The sequence below is a fragment of the Oryctolagus cuniculus genome, chromosome 15 (assembly GCF_964237555.1).
Source record: "Oryctolagus cuniculus chromosome 15, mOryCun1.1, whole genome shotgun sequence".
In the NCBI taxonomy this organism is placed as follows: Eukaryota; Metazoa; Chordata; class Mammalia; order Lagomorpha; family Leporidae; genus Oryctolagus; species Oryctolagus cuniculus.
The window spans coordinates 61,140,220-61,161,346 of NC_091446.1; the positions used below are offsets into that span (position 1 = coordinate 61,140,220).

General features: G+C 56.7%; 1 protein-coding gene across 2 annotated transcripts in view; it reads left to right on the plus strand.

The window, feature by feature from the left end:
• HK1 (hexokinase 1) overlaps window positions 1-20,527 on the plus strand; it is a 93,110-nt gene extending 72,583 nt beyond the window's left edge. For both annotated transcript variants that reach the window (XM_070057777.1, XM_051823226.2), the window contains 11 exons: window positions 3,430-3,585; window positions 4,111-4,344; window positions 6,608-6,912; window positions 7,678-7,826; window positions 8,247-8,366; window positions 9,795-9,890; window positions 10,317-10,416; window positions 13,339-13,522; window positions 14,827-14,982; window positions 17,954-18,187; window positions 19,670-20,527. In XM_070057777.1, coding sequence (XP_069913878.1) covers window positions 3,430-3,585; window positions 4,111-4,344; window positions 6,608-6,912; window positions 7,678-7,826; window positions 8,247-8,366; window positions 9,795-9,890; window positions 10,317-10,416; window positions 13,339-13,522; window positions 14,827-14,982; window positions 17,954-18,187; window positions 19,670-19,814 — 1,879 coding nt within the window. In that variant the 3' untranslated portion in view covers window positions 19,815-20,527. The remainder of the gene's footprint in view (window positions 1-3,429; window positions 3,586-4,110; window positions 4,345-6,607; window positions 6,913-7,677; window positions 7,827-8,246; window positions 8,367-9,794; window positions 9,891-10,316; window positions 10,417-13,338; window positions 13,523-14,826; window positions 14,983-17,953; window positions 18,188-19,669) is intronic.
• The last annotated feature ends 600 nt before the right edge of the window (window positions 20,528-21,127 follow it).

A 21,127-nucleotide genomic window follows, 5' to 3' on the forward strand; every position in this document is an offset into this window, starting at 1 on the left:
CCCAGGGGTTGCAGATAAAAAGTTGCAGATGAAAACCCAGCAGGTGGGGCAGCCACCTGTGATGACTGAGCAGCCGTGGCCCAGGCCCTTTCTCTGTTCTTTGTATGTCAACTTGAATTTCTCTGCCATCCTGACGTATTTCTGAATTTCTCCAAAGGGCTGTCTCACATCCCCAGGTTGATCTATCAGCTGGATGCCAGTTGGCTTGGGTCGGTGGCTGGCTGGCTGGCTGGCTGGTGAGAGGGAGGAGAAGCAGGGTGAATGAAAGGCAGGAGAAGTCTGCCTTCTCCCCATGGGCCGGGTCTCATTAAGTACAGTTCCAGAGAGATGAGATTCCTGAGTTGCGTCGCGTGTTTCTGGAAATGCGCTGTTGGCCACAGAACGTTCTGCACAAGCAAAATTCTGCTCTGCCCCCAGGCTTCTGTCTGGATCTCGGGAACCGCCCGAGTCTGTCTTCCACAGAATGCAGTCCTTCAGGGCTGTTGTGGCCTCTGTGAGCTAGGGACTGATGTTTGCCCGAGCCTCTCTGTTGAGATCTGACCTGGTGCAGGCTTGGGGTTTGCTGCTGGATTTGGAAGTATGAGGTTTTCAGGGTGAACCAGGACTGAAAACTTGGCTGTGTTAGGTTTGTGCCAAGGCTGTCAGTGCCTCGGTGGGCTCCAGACCACTACACACCACTCATTTCTTTCAGTCGAAGTTAGCATTTACTGAGTACCTGCTGTATACGTTACAGCACAGGGAGGAGTGTCACAGTGGCGCGGCGGTTCTGCCGTACTGGGGCTGCTACTTTCGGTGGCGGTGAGTGGTCAGCTGGGGAGCCCACCACTGCCCGGGAGCTGGGTGGTCTCTCTCTCAAAGGGAGCAGACATTTAGTCCTCCCCCTGCCTTGTGTCCCAGCCTCTGATGTCCTTCTCACATACCTGCCTCCTGTTGCAGATCTGGGTTCCTTCTGCTTTGGGTTTTCATGCTCCCCTCCTCCCCTCCTGCCTTCTCGGGCCTCTTGCTCTTCTGTTTGCCCCGTTGTGTCTGGAATCTCAAATCCCATTTCCCTGTGGCTCCTGCTCAATGCGAGGACAGCAGTGAGCACACAGGTCGGGGAGTGGCCTTCTTTGGCCCGGCTGGCACAGGGCTCCTGCTCGCCTTCTCAGCCACTTTTCTTCCTGTCTCTTTGCCCACGCCATGGCTTTTTTCCCGGCAGCTCTTACATCCATCTGCTGCTTGCCTGTAGGCCTCCCCCCTCCTTTCCCTGGGCTGCCAGCTGGAGCAGTCCCGGAGGCCGGAGGGGGCCTTATTGGCGTGCAAGGTCTTGCTTGTGACCGCCACCCCGCCTCAGCCCTCCTGGAGCTGCCAGCAGACCGGGCGGCTGCAGCAGTGTGGTGTGAGAGGCCAGCATGGCCCGTCCGATTTCTCTGGCGCAGAGGGGGAGTCCAGCCCCGTGAGCCTGTGGCTTGAGCAGAGTGGGCTGGTGGGAGGTGCTCGGCTAGAGACTGGGAACGGGCAGACGCTGGGTCTAGGGCTCCTTTTTCTGGGAAGTACGTGTGTAGAAGACCACCGTGTAGAAAAGGGAGCGATTGTTCTGGGTGTTGCTAGAAGACAGGGTGAGAAGTGGTGGGTAGGAGGCACCAGGAAGCTGATGTCAGGCTGCCCAGGGAGGAAGGGAGCTGCCTCAGTTTTCTTGTCTGTGAAGTGGGGATAATGCAGATGCTTACCTCATAGGGTTATAAAAGGAATAAAAGGATGCCAGCTCAGGGCTACATGGGGGCTGTTCCGTGGGCACTCGGTGGCACCTGGGTAGCTGGGACTCCTCTGCCAGGGATCCTCAGCACCGCCGTAGCCAGGGTGGTCCCGGCTGGTCCTGCCAGGAGGGAACACAATGAAGACTGTGTTGCAGTGAGGCTCTGCGCCATGTTCACAGGCGAGGGCCAGGCGCTCAGGCCCCAGCAGCACCTGGGCTCGCCGGCCTGCAGACTGGAACTGCTTGTTCTGCTGGGTCACTGCCAGCTCCGGGGATGCCGGCTCCCTCTGGGGAGGGGCTGGTGCTCCCGTGCGGACCTGCCTGCTTCCTCTGTCCTTCTCAAGGGTTTCCTCCTAGGACCTGAGCAGCCAGGACTTGGCCCTCTCTCACTCCTGGCTTGGCTGTCCCCTGTGCCTGTAACCTGCAGTCTCGGGCTCCATGCGGTCTCCTTTTTTCTGCAGCATCGGCCTGGAAGAGCCCCACCCCCAAGGGCAGGTGACAGAGAGTCACTCTCTGATTGGCCTGTGCCCAGTCATGGCCAGAATGGTGGGATGAGCTGATGGGCTGTGAGTTTAGGATGAGGTCAGTGGGGGAAGAGCAGTTCCTCAGAACAAATTCGTGGTCCCCTGGCTGGAGACCAGCAGACGCCCCAGCAGTGGCCTCATGGAAGCAGCTGCTTCTCCTTTGGAGACACTGTCTGTCCTTCGTGTGCCACACGTCCAAGTGCCTGGGTTGGGTTCCCGGCTCCAGCTCCTCACTCTCGCTGCTGTGAACGCAGACCATGGGAAGCAGCAGTCATGGCTCTAGTAGTTGGGTCCCTGCTGCACGCTTTCGGGAAACCTAGATTGAGTTTCCAACTTGTGGCTCTGGCCCTGGCCGTGACCCAGCCCTGGCCATGGTGAGCACTTAGGGAGAGAACCAGCAGATGGGAGCTCACTCTCTCTGTCTCTGTCTTTCTCTTTCTCTTTGCCTCTCAAATAAAATAATAATAAAACAGTGTGTGTGGCCGGCGCCGCGGCTCACTAGGCTAATCCTCCACCTTGCAGCGCCGGCACACCAGGTTCTAGTCCCGGTCAGGGTGCTGGATTCTGTCCCAGTTGCCCCTCTTCCATTCCAGCTCTCTGCTGTGGCCAGGGAGTGCAGTGGAGGATGACCCAAGTGCTTGGGCCCTGCACCCCCATGGGAGACCAGGAGAAGCACCTGGCTCCTGGCTTCGGATCAGTGCAATGCGCCGGCCGCAGCACGCCGGCCACAGCAGCCATTGGAGGGTGAACCAATGGCAAAAGGAAGACCTTTCTCTCTGTCTCTCTCTCACTGTCCACTCTGCCTGTCCAAAAAAAAAAAAAAAAAAAAAAAGTGTGACATACAGTTACAGTTTTGTAAGAACTTACTATGTTCTGCCTTCCTGCAAGCCCTCTTATCTGTCATCTCCAGTGTAACCCTAAGGCTCCCCCTGCCTCCAGGCAGCCGTCCCTGCCTGTTGCTGCCCTGTAGTGGTCCCTGGGCACAGGCGTAGGGTCTGGACCACCCCTTTCTGGCTTCCCATCCCTGTCTGCTCATTGTTCAGTCACACAGGGGCCAGGCGTGCCGCCAGTGTGGCCATGAGGGATGAGCAGTGCCTCCTCTCCCGGCCTGTTGCCCTCAGGTTGGTGCCCAGGAAGGACTGACGGCGCCCGTGTGTCTTTCTCCTGCAGGTTTGAGAAGATGGTCAGCGGCATGTACATGGGGGAGCTGGTCCGGCTGATCCTGGTCAAGATGGCCAAGGAGGGCCTCTTGTTTGAAGGGCGAATCACCCCAGAGCTGCTCACCCGAGGGAAGTTCAACACCAGCGACGTGTCAGCCATCGAAAAGTAGGTCCCGCCCCTCAGGCCTTGTGGGGACGGTGGGTTGGAGGAGGGCCGTGGGTCCCTCAGGAGTGTCAAGGCTTTCTGGGCCAGGCTCCCCACAGGTGCCTTGTGGGGGTTCATTGCTGCACGGCCCAGGCAGCAGCTGACGCTTCAGATGATTGTCCTGGCTGCTTACCAAAGCAGCCTCCTCTCCCACCCCTGCCGCCCCCTCTGTCTCTCCCTCTCTCTCTCTCTCTCACACACACACACACACACACGCGTGCATGCAGGAACAGGTGTGTTACTATGCATGTACACATGCGCACACTTACATAAACACGTGCACATGTTGATGTGCACACACATGAATTTGCATGCACACATGCACTCAGAGGCAGATGAGGGTCTAGGAAGCCAGTGGTGAACAGTCTGATCCCGTAGCGCACATCTGGTGAGTAGGGTTCGGCCTAGCCAGGGCCTTGGAGCTTTAGTGTTTCGCCTTGCCTCATGTGGTCCTTAGCTGCTGCGTGTCGCCCTCTCCCCTCCCAGGAATAAGGAAGGCCTCCACAACGCCAAAGAGATCCTGACCCGCCTGGGAGTGGAGCCGTCCGACGATGACTGTATTTCCGTTCAGCACGTGTGCACCATTGTCTCGTTCCGCTCGGCCAACCTGGTGGCTGCCACGCTGGGCGCCATCTTGAACCGCCTGCGGGACAACAAGGGCACGCCCCGGCTACGCACCACCGTCGGTGTCGACGGCTCTCTGTACAAGACACACCCACAGTGAGTCCACCCTCTGCTGCCTTCCAGGTGGGAGGAGCCTGTATGGGGAGGCTCACCCTCCGCGGATTCTTGCTGTCGTCTGTCCTCGTCTCACCACGCGAGCTAGGGATTCCCACAGCTGCCAGGGACGCTGGGTGGAATGCATGTGGGTCAGACGTGCAGTACCTGTGTTCTTGTTTCAGAAGCACCCGTTAAAAATCTCCCTAACGCTTAGATGTTACTTAATTTGGGAGGCAAAGAGAGAGAAATTGAAATCTCCCATTCACTGATTCATTCCCCCCAGACACCCACAGTGGCCGGGACTGGGCCAGGCCCAAGCCCAGAGCTGTGAATGCGGTCCAGGTGCGTGGCAAAAACCCAATTATTTAAGCCAGCATGACTGTCTCCCAGGGTCTGTGTCAGCAGGAAGCTGAAATCTGGAGCTGGAGCCAGGAATCAAACCTGGGTGCTTTGATATGGGATGTGGGTGTCTTTCCCAGTCGGCCAAACGCACGCTCCATGTTACTTTTTCAAATGGGCAGCTTGTCAATGCTTGGCATCTGACAGCCAGAGGCCAGGAGCGAGTTGGAAGTCTGCCCCATTGATGAGGGGGCACTGCGTTCACTACTCAGCCCTCTTGTCCCGTCGGCTGCCTCGGCCGTCTGCATGATTGCTGGCCCTCGCTTCCACAGGCCCCCTGGCCAGGAAGCACATGGCTTGCACATTCTAGAGTCTGCAATTAGATTCTAAGTCTTTGGTGGGGTTCGGTGGTAACGGCCTGTGACGTTCAGGACATCAGATGTTTCCCCTCTGCGGCTGGACCCTGCCCGGCACCAGCCTGGCAGGCACTGCAGCTTCACACCGGGCCCTGGGAGTGGCAGACACACCCCGGCTCCAACTGAGCGGTTCTGTGTTGCTGGGGTAGAGGTTGAGCCGCTTGTGTGGTTTACCTGCCACGTTCATAGTTTTAGCACTTTTTAATTTTTTAAAGTTTTGTAAAAATTCTTGAAAATGAAACAAGCTACTTTTTTCTTTTTAATTTATTGGTTAATTTTTGGACAAGAAATCCCGTAGACATTTTATATTGAAAAGTTTTTCAGTTGTGATTAAAAAATATACCTAAAGTAAAATATGTCATCTAAATAAATCATTTTTATCAGTTTTTTTTTTTTTTTTGATAGTTTTATTTCTTTATTTGAAGGGCAGAGTGGCTATGAGAGGGGGGTGGAGAGAGATCATCCATTTACCGGTTCACTCCCCAAATGCCCACAATAGCTGGTGCTGGGCTGGGCTGAAGTCAAGAGCCAGGAACACCATTGGGGTTTCCTACATGGGTGGCAGGAGCCCAAGTACTTGGGCCTTCTTCTGCTGTCTTCCCAGCTGCATCAGCAGGGAGCTGGATTGGAAGCAGGGTTGGAACGTGACCCCAGGCTCTGTGGTGTGGGATGTAGGCATCCCCAGTGGCAGCTTAATCCTCTGTGTCACAGCGCCGCCCTGCAGGCCGTTTCTGGGCGTGCAGTTCAGCGGCACATTTGCCTTGTTGCGCAGTCACTGCCGCTGCTGTTCCCAGGACAGCATTGTATCTTTGAAAATAGCCTTGATGGCATAGTTCTGACTTCAGAAGTAATACAGGCTCCTTGTGGAAACTTTAGAGAGTTACAAGGAGAACAGAAGCCATTCTGGATCCCGCCCCATGTTAAGGCTTTGGGGGCTGGTCTGTGTCCCTCGCAGGCAGCCTTCCATCCTTACAGCTGATGCAGGCCGAGGCAGTTCTGTGTCTCAGCGAGCCCTGGCCACATCCTGAGTTATGGGGGAGCTTGGCGGGGAGAGAGCCAGGTGACAATGAAAAACAAAAGCCCTGAGTTTTCAGTCCTTTTGATGGACTCGTTTGCTTCCACACACTGAACTGAGCCCTTCTCTCTGCCCAGGCTGAGTAACCGCTGATGGGGCCATGGGGGAGCTCACCCACTCTTGTTTTCCGATCTGACCTGCACACGCTGCTTTGAGCACTACGCCCCACCATCATCTCCTTGTTGTACGGAAGATAAGATCTTTTAGGGCCTTGGATTTTCTTTTGATCAGTACTCACATAATAATGAAAATCCTCTCTTATGTGTGCCTGTGGCTGAGTCCCTTTTGCCTTGTCTGCGTTTGCTAGTTCTTCAGCGGGTATATTAAAAACACAAGCAAGCGTAGACAGTGGCATCTGAGTGTAGAGAAGAGGGGACCCACAGGGCGCCCCAGACGGTTTTCTCCAGCTGTCGTGCTGTGCCCCACCGCCCAGGTATTCCCGGCGTTTCCACAAGACCCTGAGGCGCCTGGTGCCTGACTCCGACGTGCGCTTCCTGCTGTCGGAGAGTGGCAGCGGCAAGGGGGCCGCCATGGTGACGGCGGTGGCCTACCGCCTGGCTGAGCAGCACCGGCAGATAGAGGAGACCCTGGCCCACTTCCGCCTCACCAAGGAGATGCTGCTGGAGGTGAAGAAGAGGATGCGGACCGAGATGGAGGCGGGGCTGAGGAGGCAGACGCACGACAAGGCTGTGGTCAAGATGCTGCCCTCCTTCGTCCGCAGCACCCCCGACGGCACCGGTGAGGCCCTGGCGGGGTGGGGGTGGGGCTGGGCCAGCCCCAGGGCCGCGAGCAAGAGCCGTATCCCCCTCAGACCTCTGTTTCCCATTTTGGCCGCTGACTTGTGTGTACCGACTCAGGGCTGTCAGCGTTCCTCTGGCTACCCCTCTCACCCTGGTGCTGTCTCAGAAGCCTTGGCCCTGCCTGTGGAGTTGAAGGTGCAAGTGAGGCCGGGGACTGGCTCGGCTGTGGCTCAGGAGAGATTCAAGGCCAGGCTGGAGCCCAGGGGAGGAGGAGCGAGCTGCCTCCTTTGGTGGGAGGGACTGCATAATCACGTTGCAGAGGAAGGCAGGTGTGCCGCTTTTGCACGCACTCCGCACATTGGCATACATGATTTTTGTTGAGGTTCCTTAAAATCCGGCATTGCTGTCAGGCTCTTTGGCAACCCTGTTGCTGGTGACAGGTGGTTCAGGTGCTGGCCTTCTGCCCTTCCACGTGGCTCAGAGTTTGTGGTGGTGGGGAATGAGCACCCACTCCTCCGCGTAGGAGGGAGGACTTCCTGCTGCCCCTTTGACTCACTGTGGGCATTCCCTGATGGAAGGCTGCAGAGCTGGGGTCCCCAGCTGCCCCAGGGCACAGAACTCTGGGCCCTGCTTGGAAGGCGGCAGAGCTGGGCTCCCTGGCTGCCCAGGGCACAGAACTCTGGTCCCTGCTTGGAAGGCGGCAGAGCTGGGCTCCCTGGCTGCCCAGGGCACAGAACGCCGTTTCTGTCCTTCGCTGCCGCAGAGAACGGTGACTTCTTGGCCCTGGATCTCGGAGGAACGAACTTCCGCGTCCTGCTGGTGAAAATCCGAAGCGGGAAGAAGCGCACGGTGGAGATGCATAACAAGATCTATGCCATCCCTCTGGAGATCATGCAGGGCACCGGGGAAGAGGTGAGGCCCGTGTGCAGCCCACACAGGGACAGTGGCTTTGGTGGTCCTGCGATGCCCCCAGCTGGGCCCTGTAGTCCCCTCAGCCACGCTTGGCCTGCTGCTCTGGTGGCTGTAAGGAAAGGGGAGCTGCTGTGTATGTCAGGATGTGCATGTGTGTCAGTGTGTGTGTGTCAGCGTACATGTGTGTCAGTGTACATGTGTATCTGGGTGTGTGTCAGTGTGTGTCAGGGTTTGTGTGTGTTGGTATGCATGTCAGTGTGCCTGTGTCAGGGTGTGTGTCAGGGTCTGCATGTGCATCAGTGTGCATGTGTGCTAGGGTGTGTGTCCGGGTGTGTGTCAGGGTGTGCGTGTGTGCCTGGACATGCACGCTGAAGGTCTCAAGAGCAGAGAGGACACGCGTGTGCCTCTTGCCTCCTGCAGCTGTTCGACCACATCGTCTCCTGCATCTCCGACTTCCTGGACTACATGGGGATCAAGGGCCCGCGGATGCCGCTGGGCTTCACATTCTCGTTCCCCTGCAAGCAGACGAGTCTGGACGCGGTGAGTGTGGGCAGGGCTGCCTCCAGCCTGGCCGTCATCCCCGGGTGCCTGGGCCTGTCTCGCAGGTCCAGGGGTTCACGGGCTCTGTTGGCACCTGGACATCCTTCGGGGCCTCCCCTTGAAAACCAGCCTTCCCCTCGGCCTCCCGTTCCTTGGACGTGGTCCTGATTATGACTTTCCCATGGTTCCTGGTGACTGTTGCTGGGCAGGTGCCTGTGTCCCCGCACACCCAGCACAGCGTCCTGTCAGAGGACAGCCTGGAGAGCTCCTGTTCAGTCAGCACCGTGAAGGCTCCGAGATCAGGGCCTGAGCTCTGGGCACAGAACCAAGGGCCACAGGGTCTGTCCTTAGGGGGCCCCCAGCCCCAGGGAGGAGGGTCAAGTCCTTGTCCTAGCTGGATAGGGCTTGGGTGTGGTCCTGGAGGGCACCCATTATGCCATCACCCAGGCAAGACGGGGCAGGAGCGAGCCTGTTGAAGAGCCGCAGGTAGTGCCGTCTGCCACAGGTGGAGGCCCTGGACACAGTGTCCACTCACAGGGCCTGAGGCCAGGGGTGAAGGTGGGGTAGGCAACACTGGGAGAGCCAGGTAAGGTCTCTGCCTGACTTGAGATGTTTTCCTTCTATTTATTTATTTAGCTATTTGAGAGGTAGAGTTCCAGAGAGAGGGAGAGACAGAGTCTTCCATCCACTGGTTCACTCCCCAAATGGCCACGATGGCCAGAGATGGGCTTATCTGAAGCCAGGAGCCAGGAGCTGCTTCTGCGTCTCCCACATGGCTGCAGGGGCCCAAGGACTTGTTCCATTTTCCACTGCTTTCCCAGGCCACAGCAGAGAGCTGGACGGGAAGTGGAGCAGCTGGGACTCGAACTGGTGCCCATAAGGGATGCCGGCACTGCAGGCAGTGGTTTACCTGCTACACCACAGCGCCGGCCCCCAGAAATCTGGTGATTTTTTTAAACAGTGGTGCTTACACCGTTGCCTTGCCTCTGTCACAGAGGACCTCCATGGCATGTCCCCCAGGTGTGTGGCTTCGTTGCAGTGAAACCTGCTGTGTCCCACGGGCAGTGATGCCAGTGCTGCAGGATCCTTGCTTCCCTTAGTTAGGTTGTCAGCAAGCTGTGCTGTAGGGGACCTCTTGGTCAGACCTCAGGGCCAGACTGAGAATCAAGAGATCTGGGTTCTTGTCCAGCATTGCCATTTTCTGAGAGCCGTTTGCCGTGTGTGCCTCAGTTTCTCCGTCTGTGCAGTGGGGTTATAAGCCGGAGCACTGTGAGGACAGAAGGAGGGGCACCGGCCTGCCGCGCTCCCCGTGATGTATTGGTTTGAGCCTTATCTTCTTCAGAGTCCCCAGCAGGTGTAGCCTCGGGAGGGAGGGCGTGAACTCCACGTCAGTCACACGGGCCTTCCCCGGCGTCTTCCGTGTTTCAGGGAATCCTGGTCACCTGGACCAAAGGCTTCAAGGCGACTGACTGCGTGGGCCATGACGTAGCCACTTTACTGAGGGACGCCATCAAAAGGAGAGAGGTAACTGTCGCAAGAGCACTGCAAGAAATCTCTGTGGAATTCCAGCAATCCAGGAGCGCGTGACCTGGGCAGTCAAAGCACCTCGCTTCCCCACCTGACTGCCCGCAGTAAAACCAGGGCACACAGCCTCGCGAGACCATCACAGGAGGATTGCCTTTTAGTAACAAGACAGTGGGCCACAGCCCGGCACGTCCTGCCCAGGATGGCCTCATGGCACGCAGGTTTCCCACACAGCCGTGGTGGGTTTAGACGAGAGGCACCCCACCTATGATGGCCATCAGAGTCACCCCTGCTTCCTGACCACGTCCCACCTGGATCCAAGCCCCAGGCCTCCCCATTGCTGGGGTAGCAGAGTGGACGAGCGGGAGTGGGGGTGGGGGTGTGGAGCTGGCCCTTCCTTAAAGCCACACCTCTTTCTCTTCAAAGGAATTTGACCTGGATGTGGTGGCCATGGTCAATGACACGGTGGGCACCATGATGACCTGTGCCTACGAGGAGCCCACCTGCGAGGTTGGACTTATTGTAGGTGAGTGTTCTAACGAGCTGCAAAGGGCTGGTGTGGCCCTGGACACCATGGCCTTCAGCAGCCACTGACACGGGTTCTGCAGGTTGTTCCCTTTTATTCTGCACACGTCGGGGGTCTAGGTTCGGTAGCATGTAATCCCTGATGCACACTGACTGGGGCGGGGAGAAACCTGTCTGTCCCGTGGTCCTGCCCCAGGGGAAACACCCAATCCTGGCCGCCATCTGCAGACTCTGCCTGCACAGGGAGGTGTGTGTGTCTCCCCCTCCCTGCCCCGGCCCAGCCCGGCCCCGCCGCATGGGCCATTTGCTGAGTGTCTAGAGGTTGGGTAAGGCCCCAGCAGGCTGCCGCGCCGGTGCTGGAAGACCTTCTCCTTTGTTGTTGAGCTGCTGTGGCTTCTGCAGAAATTCAAAGAACGAGGGAGCAGGGGAAAGGTTGTTTGTGGCCGGTTCTGGGGCTTTGCCTCTCCCTCTGCTGGGCGGCTCCCTCCCTGCTGCTGTGGGCTTGGGTGTGAAATGCAGAGGCAGAGTGACACAGCACATTCCCCGCTGCAGGCCAGGACTCACCTTCTGCTTTCCAGGTCAGGCCCGCAGATGTTCCTGGCACCAGACTCTGGCCACGTTCAAAGCCATTGTCTCCTTCCCTCCATCCGTGGGTCTGTTTGCTGGGAACTCCCTTGGGTGACAAGTGGGGATTATGTGACTTGGCTTGGCGGGTTCCTCCCCCGCCTCCATTCCTGGGGTTCCTCTTCCCTCTCTTTCACACCTCGGGTGAAAGGGAGCTGCGGGTGCAGAAAACAGAATGAATCCAGGCATGTACTCAGTCCACGGGTTCCACTTGTTTCTTCCAAGGCAGTGAAGGTGCCAGAGCCAGGGGGTCTGTCCCTGAGTCACTCCTTGATGCTGAACTTGTGCCTACATCCCAGGCAGGAGGGGTCTATGCTCCAGGGCCACCGTGGTCACTGGGCCAGCAGCCCAGGCGTGCCTGGGAGCCTGCTGGACGCGCCAGGTCTCAGGCCCGCCCCAGGCTCCCTGACCCAGATCTGGATCTTAACCAGAGCCCCTGGGGGTTCAGACGCGTACTGAAGTGTCTGGGAAGGACTGCTTGGTTTGGTTAGTTGGCTGGTTTTTAAATGTTTAGTCCATTCAATAAGAGAAGCCCCAGTTGCTCCTCTTCCAGGCCAGCTCTCTGCTGTGGCCCGGGAAGGCAGTGGAGGATGGCCCAAGTGCTTGGGCCCTGCACCCTCATGGGAGACTAGGAGGAAGCACCTGGCTCCTGGCTTCGGATCGGTGCAGCGCTATGGCTGTGGCAGCTGTTTGGAGGGTGAACCAACAGAAGGAAGGCCTTTCTCTCTGTCTCTCTCACTATCTAACTGCCTGTCAAAAAAAAAAAAAAAAAAAAAAGAGAGAGAGAGAAGCCCACTGACTGCCCATTTACATGTCCTAGCAATTAAAACTGCAGTGAACACATCCTCTCAATTTCCTTTTTTTTTTTTTCTTTTCAAGATTTGTTTGTATTTATTTGAAAGGTAGAGTTACAGAGAAAGGGGGAGAGAGAGATCTTCTGTCCTCTGGTTCACTCCCCAAATGGCCACAATGGCTGGGGCTGGGCCAGGCTGAAGACAGGAGCCTGGAACTCCATCCAGGTCTCCCACAGGGTGGCAGGGGACCCAGTATTTGGGGCCATGTTCCACTGCTTCCCAGGTGCATTAACAGGGCTCTGGATAGGAAGTGGAGCAATCAAGATTCAAGCCCGTGTCCCCTGCAGTACAGCCCCAGCTCCTCAGTTCCTTTACATGGACTGGAACGGCACAGTTTGTGGTCCCACCCCAGCCCTGTGGGGGCCGCACTCTCAGGAACAAGCTCTAGGAGTGCAGGCATAGAAACCCGCGGGCTGTGAGCCCCTGGAAGCCATCTGCCAGATAGTGGGTACACCTGTACACCCAGATGAACGTACCTTTTTCCTAGGAGAATCATCAGCTTTTTTTTTTTTTTTTTTAAGGACTCATTTCTTTATTTAGAGGCAGAGCTCCAGACAGAGAGAGGGGTCTTCCATCCACTAGTTCACTCCGCAAATGGCCACAATGGCCAGAGCCAGGCTGATCTGAAGCCAAAAGCCAGCAGGATCTTCCAGGTCTCCCACATGGGTGCAAGGGCCCAAGGACTTGTGCCATCCTCCACTGCTTTTCCAGGCACATTAGCAGGGAGCTGGATTATAAGTGGAGCAGCCGGGACTCGAACTCATGCCTGTATATATATATATATATTCAAGTGCAAGTTTTTTCAGTTTTCATTTATTTGAAATGCAGAGCTGAACAAACTCCATTAGTTCACTCCCTAAATGCCTGCAACAGCTGGGGCTGGACTAGACCAAAGTCAGGAGCGAAGAACTTAGTCCAACTCTCCCGCCTGGTTGGCAGGGACCCAAGTACTTGAGCTGTTACCTGCTGCTGCCTAAGGTGTTCAGTACCAGGAAGGTGGAATCAGGAGTGGAGTCAGGACTCGAACCCAGACACTCCGGTGTGGGAAGGAAGTGTCTCAAGCAGTGTCCTCACCGCTGTACCAAATGCCTGCCCGAGTGTTTGTGTATGTGTGTGTTCACATATTTTTTCCTTGTCTGCGCATTGCCTAAACTTATACCATTCCAGATTTATGCCTGTGTCCTAAGACCATCTATTAACATAAGTATAGCCCTGCCTGCATGGATAAACATGGAAGGCCGTTGGTGTAAAGCGAGTTAATCAGACGCTCTCCGGGTGGCTTAACTCATACTCTCTGTTTATATTTCAAAATTTTTTCCTGGAGGACATGGGGGAAGCAAAGCTGTTGCTGTGTTCATCTCCAAAGCATGCCCCTTATCTGCGGAATGCCGGCCCCGTGCCTGGTGTCAGGGCCGTTCGCGCACACGCCCCCGTTTGTGTCGCAGGGACGGGCTGCAATGCCTGCTACATGGAGGAGATGAGGAACGTGGAGATGCTGGAGGGGAACGAGGGGCAGATGTGCATCAACATGGAGTGGGGCGCCTTTGGCGACAACGGCTGTCTGGATGACATCAGAACCATCTACGACCGACTGGTGGACGAATATTCTCTAAACGCTGGGAAGCAGAGGTAATTGTGCTTGGGGGGTGGGGGACACCCGAGGGTCAGGACCTTGAGGACACTCGGCTGCCTTCTACCTCTTGCCATGGGAAAGGTTTAGGAGGAGTGAGGTCCTGGCAGAGACCTGGAGACTGACCCCTGTGGCTCACTCCTGACCTTGGCTTTTGGTCCAAGGACAGCAGAGGGCTGGGCCCCCAGAGTGGTACAGGATGGCCCAGAGGACAGATAGCCAGACCGAGCCTCCCCATCCACATGGCATGGGGGTGGGGCTGCAGGTAGGGGCAGCAGAGCCCTCCCTCCCCATTCTTCCTTGCCTCTGTGAGCCTCCAGCCCCACCTAGTGCTTGCTAGGGCTTTGCCGCTCAGTTCCCAGGGACCATGTCTGAAGCAGCAGTGTCCACGCTCCCAGGAGATGGGACAAAAGAGCCTGTGTCTCCAGAGGCAGAAGGCAGGGCTAGGTCAGCACCTCCCGACACGGGTGGGTCCCCAGCCTTTCCCAAGGCACCACCTTGTCCCATTATGTCCGTTAATGAGGGAGGAAGAGAGGAGCGAAGCTTGCCATAGACAGATGGTGGTTATTGCACCCCATGCCGGGTGGTGTTTGTCCTCGCTAGCTGACACCGGCGCCTACCAAAGGCTCTCAGCCAAGCCCCTCTGTTGGAGAGGAGGACGGGCAGGTGCTGGAGGAGGTAGAGACCTGCCAGCATCCACCTGAGATTGTTTCCGAAGGGCTGGGGGTAGGGTGTGTAAGGAGACCCCTTCGCCACCCTCTGCTGGTTCACGTTTTCCACGGCGTGTGCCGGGGAAGCCCTTAACCCCTGTCGCTTGCTGACGCCCTTGAGCGTGGGGAGGGCAGGCCCCATCACCCTTGGGAGTGTGTGGCCCTGAATCCTCTGGCCCGCGTGGCCTTAGCACACGGCTGTGTGTGTCCCCCAGGACCCTGAGTGTCTTCCTAGAACCCAGGGGCTTCCCATTGTCATTCACTTGTCCCTTTGACACTCAGCCCACTCATCTGCTTATTCTGTCGCCAAGTATGGAGCCCTTGATGGGGGGCCTGATGCTGTGCTGGGCCCTGGGCACTCAGGGCCGAGCCAGACACGCGTTCCCTGCCTTTGCAGGGCTGTCACTGCCGTGGTGACAGGAGGCAGTGAGGCCCTGGTTGTCATGAAGCTGAAGGGCAAGGTGTGTGTGTGTGCATGTCCGTGTGTGTTTGTGTGTGTGTGCTGTGCTGTGCTGACGCCCGTGAGGGGCCGACCGAGGGCTGGCGGTGGCCCGGTGGCTTCGCCTGGATGCCCAGCCTGCCTGCTGTCTCAGGTACGAGAAGATGATCAGCGGCATGTACCTGGGGGAGATCGTCCGCAACATCCTCATCGACTTCACCAAGAAGGGCTTCCTCTTCCGCGGGCAGGTCTCCGAGCCGCTCAAGACGAGGGGCATCTTTGAGACCAAGTTCCTCTCTCAGATCGAGAGGTGAGTGGCAGGGGCTCGCCCGCCGCACCCACGCTGACAGCTGGGGCTGGCTGCCAGGCTGTGCGGGCGGGGGGTCGCCGGGGGTTTGGCCCCGGGTGGGAAGTGTTTTCCCCACGGCAGTGGCCGGCCCTGAGTTTGCTTACTGAGGCCAAATCCTTTCGCTGTACATTCCTTGGCTTTTGTGCATCTTTTCTGCTGGGCAGTCATTATTCTTGTGTTGACTGATTCAGCGTAGGACAGGTAGAGTGCAGATCCCTGAAGGGGCATGGAGCAAGAACCTTGGGCCCAGTTGCCCTCAGTGCAGCCTGTGTGGCGTCCATGGGCCACCCCTCAGTCCCCTGCCTCCTGGTAAAGCCACTTCTGTCTTTGTCTCATGGCGTGAACATTTCATCCCCACCTTTGCTGTTAGAAAGCAAAAGCGTTTGCGCAGATGCCACCTTAGTCTTAGACTGGTCTTCGGGACCCAGGGGTGGCTCTGCACAGTCACCTAACGAAGCCTGCATGTTGATTTTGCCCAGACAAGGACATTGGCAAGTGCACGGCTCAGTGGCATTGTGTGCCCTTTTTTTTTTTTTTTTTTTTCTGAAAGGCAGAATTAGGAAGAAGGAGAGAGAGAGATCTTCCATCCACTGGTTCACTCCCCAAATGGCCATAATAGCCAGGGGCTGAGCCAGGCCAAAGCCAGGAGCTGGTAATTCCACCTGGGTCTCCCATGTGGGTGCAGAGTCCCAAGCACTTGGGCCATCCTCTGCTACTTTCCCAGGTGCATTAGTAGGGAGCTGGATCAGAAGTAGAACAGCCAAGATTCGAACTGGTGGTCTGTGGGGTGCTGGCATTGCGGGTGGCAGCTTAACTCACTGCGCCGTAACACCTGCCCTGGCATCGAGTGCGTCCACGTGGTTGTACAGTGGTCACCACCCTCCCTCTCCAGGACTTTTTCACCTTCTCAAATGGAAACTCCGAGCTCATCAAACGATTCCCATTCCCCGCCTCCTCCCCTCCCCGGGCTGCCAGCGTTCTGCTCTGTGCTTCTATAACAAATGCTACGTGCTTCCTCTTACGAGGTACCTACAGCATTTGTCCTTTGGTGTCTGGCATCTTTCACTTAGCATAATGTCCACAGGTACGTCGGGTCATAGCACCTGCAGTTTCCTCCCTTCAAGGTGACTGGTGTAGTGTCTCCTTTGTATATATGCACCGGAGGGATTGCTGGGTCATATGGAAATCCATCTTTGGCTTTCCAAGGAACACCTGCTGTTTCCTATTTCCACAGGAGCCGCTTTTACATTCCCCCAGCAGAGCAGTGAGGCTTCCTGTCTCTTCGTTTTTTTTGTTTTGTTTTGTTTTTGTTTTTTAATTATTTATTTATTTGAGAGACAGAGTTATGGAGAAAGGGAGAGACAGAGAGAGGCCTTTCATCCACTGGTTTACTCCCCAAATAGCCACAACAGCCAGAGCTGGGCCCATCCGAAGCTAGGAACTTCCTCCTCTACACCACAGTGCCAGCCCCCAGTTTCCTCCTCTTTAAAACAGGAATAATCCTCATCTTTGAGACTAAGCATGTACTGGTTGGTTGAGGAGTAAATGAGGTAGTGTACATGCGGGGAATCCTCAAAAAGGCAGACTGGTCTCAAGATCATCCATTGTCAGTCATTGTCCTCTCTTCTGCTTAATGCAGACAAGACAAAATCCCAGGAGAAAACAAAGGCCCTGGTACACATTAGGGAGGCCGTGCAGCCAGTGGACAAGTGAAAGGAGGGGCCGTCCCCACTAACGGAGCAGAGTGCCGGTCAGCCACCTCTCCACGAGGAGCAGGTGCCGCCTCCTGGGTAGCACTGGCACTGTGTGTCCAGAGCCCTGTGCCTGAGAAGTGGACCCCAGGAAATGATCCCAACTGCATGCAGAGACTTAGCCACAGGAAACTTCATCACACTAATTCTCTTAGTTATTATTGCCACTTACTTGAAAAAGGGAGACAGAGACCTTCCACCTGCTGACTGGGGCTGGGCCAGGCTGAAGCTGGGAGCCTGGAAGTCCATCTGGGTCTCCCAGGTGGGTGGTAGGGACCCAGGTCCTCCCAGGATGCATGATAGCAGGAAGCTGGAACTGGAACCCAGACGCTCTGATATCAGCTGCAGGGGTCCCAAGTGTTATCTTAACCACTGTGCCAAACATCCCTCCTCAGAGTCAGTATTTTATAATAGAAAATTGCAAAAGACTGACATTTCGGCAGACTGCTGATTTGGTAACGCTGCGTGCCTGGAGTGCAATGCTGTGTCAGCACTCTGCAGTCCTGCCCTCAGAATGGCTCAGGTTTACAAACCAGGGAAAAGGAAAGAAAACCACATGTGTGCAAAGGACGATTCCGTGCTCAGCTCACGAGCACAGCACCGTGTCCAGGGACAGCTAAGGAAAATACATGGGAAGGAAATATATTGAGCATTTGTCGAGGTGTTGGAATAATGGGTAGTTTTAATCTCCCAACTTTTATTTTTCTAGATTTGTCAAAATTCAACAAAATCCTTGTGAGATTTTTTTAAAAGAATATTTTCTTTTTTTAAAGATTTATTTTTTATTTGCAAGGCAGAAGTAGAGAGAGATGTTTTATCTGCTGGTTCACTCCCCAAATGGCCATACCGCTGAGGCTGTGCCAGGCCAAAGCCAGGAGCCAGGAACTCCATCTGGGTCTCCCACATGGGTGCAGGGGCCCAGTGACGTGGGTCATCTTCCACTGTTTTCCAGGTGCATTAGCAGGAAGCTGGGTTGAAAGTCGAACAGCCAGGACTCAAAATGGTGCTCATATGGGATGCTGGTGTCACAAGCGGTGGCTTAACCCACTGAGCCACAACGCCAGCGCCCTTTGAGATCGTCTTAAAAAAAAAAAAAGTTATTTTTAAGGCCTACTGGTGGCTAAGTACAGTGACCTGGGGCAGTCCCGCTTCACCCAGCACCTGGCTTCTGTCCCTCGCAGCGACCGGCTGGCGCTGCTCCAGGTGCGGGCCATCCTCCAGCAGCTGGGTCTGAACAGCACGTGTGACGACAGCATCCTCGTCAAGACCGTGTGCGGGGTGGTGTCCAGGAGGGCCGCGCAGCTGTGCGGCGCAGGCATGGCTGCGGTGGTGGACAAGATCCGCGAGAACAGAGGGCTGGACCATCTCAACGTGACCGTGGGCGTGGATGGGACACTGTACAAGCTTCATCCACAGTGAGTGGGGCCTCCCCCAGGGCTGGGGTGGCAGGGAATGGGGCCAGCCTGGAGGCTGTGCGCGTGTAGGGCCTGCTCCGGGCGGATGAGCAGCTCCAGAGTGTGACTGGGACTCGCGGGGCCGGGGGTGGGGTGGGGGGCTCAAGATGTGGCTTTCCTTGGCCAGCGCAAAGCCAGACCCTCAGGTGGGAGAGGAGGTAGGGGTGGGCGTGAGCGTGTGCTGGGAAGTGGAGAGGAAACTGAGAAAGGAGAGGGCCTTGTCTTGCTCACCTGCTAATAACTCAGTTTGTGGAGCCTTGGAAGGGCAGGAGCAGCTGTAGCTCTGGGCTTGGGGGCAGGGAGTGGCCTCCTCTTGGTCATATGTCTGACGCCCATGCGGGAGACGGGCGTGAGACCCATCTGTAGACTTACAGAGAACAAGAGGAGGAGGAGGAAAGAGAGGTCTTACATCTGCTGGTTCACCCCCAAAATGGCCACAGTGGCCAAGGCTGGGCCAGGCCAAAGCCAGGAACCAGAAGCTTCTGGATCTCCCATGTGGGTGCATAGGCCCAAGCACTTGGGCCATCCTCCACTGCTTTCCCAGGCACATTAGCAGGAAGCTGGATTGGAAGTAGAGCAGCTGGGACTCAAACTGGCGCCCATATGGGCTGCTGGCATCACAGGCGGGGGCTTAACCCATTATGCCACAGAACTAGCCCCCATTTTTTCTTTCTTTCTTTTTTTTTTTTTTTTTTTTTTGGGTAAAGATTTATTTTTTTTTATTTGAAAGACAGACTTAACAGAGAGAGGAGGAGGAGAGAGCAAGCAGGCAGAGTGTGGCATTGACGAATAGAGTGACCCTAATTTTATTGTCTAAACTGGGGTGCTTTTGCCAGCTTATTAGTTCCTGGTAACTACCCCGGGACCATCCTGGATAAACTGAGCCTTTGTGTCACCTCACACGTAAGCAGTGGCACCTGCTTACCTTGATGAAGCCACATGTCTTGCCACATCCTCACCCATGTCTGTACCTGCAGAGCTGTCCTCGCAGTCGCCTGAGCTGGCCCTGGCCCTGTCTCTACCTTGGCATAACGTGCAAGTGCCCAGAGTCATCCTCGAGTGCAGACCGCCCTCCACTGGGGGCTGCCTGCTCCAGGCTGTGGGTGCTGGGTGTTGAACTGGGATGGCAGTGAGCTGGGGTCCCAGCGCTGCAGCTGGGGGTTGGTAATGTTTAGTCCACAGAGCCCCCGTGTCCTTCTGGGATTTCAGGTTCCCTGGAGCTCCAAGCTCTGGGGGTAAAGGTGGAGGTGTGTCTGTGTCACTCATGCCCTCGCCCCCCCAGAAGCGATTTGGGCCAGGGCTGCTGAACCCATGTGGCTTCCGGCCACCCTGCTCCCGGGCAGCCTCTGCCGCCTTGGTCGGGCACTTGAGCGTCTGCAGGGGAGCACAGTGGCTCTTGTCTTTCTTCCTGTCTCCATCGTCTCCTCTGTCTCTGTCTCTTAGCTTCTCCAGAATCATGCATCAGACCGTGAAGGAGCTGTCCCCAAAGTGTAACGTGTCCTTCCTCCTGTCCGAAGACGGTAGCGGTAAAGGCGCCGCGCTCATCACGGCTGTGGGCGTGAGGCTCCGAGGCGAACTGAGCAGCTAGGAGCCGGGGCCCCAGCCGCCATCCTTCTGGCACGTCTCTGCCAGCGCCGGTCCTGCTCCTCCCTGCGAGCCGTGCTGTGGCACGCGGCCGGAGCCCGCCGTCCCCGCCGCAGGGAGGAAGACGAAACCCAACTAACGGCGTATAACCTAGGGTACAACGTAGAGTGTGTGCTGTTGATAACCTCTCTCACCTGGGTCCCTCCTCACCCACCCTGCCACTCTGCATGATCTGATTTCGACCTGGTCGTCCGTCCCCCACGTGTGAAGTGTAGTGGCATCCATTTCGACCGTGTACATTTACCCAGCGGAGTTATCTATTGGCTCAAGATGAAAAAAATCACAGCACTGGGCAGCCCTCATGGGCCTCCGAAGCTCATCGTTGGGGTCCCCTCCCCCGTGTGAAATGTATTATCACCAGCAGACACTGCCGGGGCTCCACCTGCCGGGGCGCCGCCTGGAGGGCAAGGGGGGGCCTCATGGTAGCCGCTGCCTCCTGTCCCGGCGCCACCCTCACGTGTCTGTGGACCCCGATCCTAGCCACACCGTGACAGTCTTGCATCCTGTTTGTCTTGTGGGGGGAGGGGGGCTGTCTGGGGGAGAATGTCTTGTCTGTATGTGGGTAAGAGGAGCCAGCCAGCCACCGTGCCGTCACTGGAATCTCCATCGCTTCTGTGAGCCGTGTTGTATGACCTAGTAAACTTTGTACCAATTCAAGGCCCTGCGTCCCGCGTCCCGCGCCTGGGGATGTCCCCAGACTAAATGCAGGAGAAAGGTTATGGTCTTCAGCCCCCGGCCTTGGGTGGGCACGAGGGCTTAGGTCCTCTCCCTGTGGAACGTCACAGAAGTAGTCTTTCGCCCTGTCTTCCTCCTCTAGTCCCAGGGTCCCATAGCCCCTTCCCCACCTCCTATCCGAAGGTGACAGTGTAAGGCCCTTGTCCTCCGACTTGGCTCCCAGGAGCCATTCAGGGCAGCCCTGATTCACACCCCCTGCCCCTGCCGTGTGCCCCAGGAGGCCTCCTCTTCCATCTCCCTGTCTGCCAGCGGCCGCCTGCCCCACGTGGAGCCTCGGAGCAGCCCAGCTCTGCGGGATTGCTGCACTCGCCCCCCAAGTCTGAACTTGACCCTGCCCATCCATCGGGCACTAGCCCTTATCTGACCCTTCTCATTCTGTGGCTGCCATGTTGGAGTCTCCTGCCAGCCCTTTGCTGGGTCCCACCCCCTTGTGGCTCCAGGCGCCCCGTGATGTCCCAAGCCACGACTCCAGCTCTCCGTGGCTTCCCCAGGACTGACTGCCCGCTTGGTCTGGTGACATCA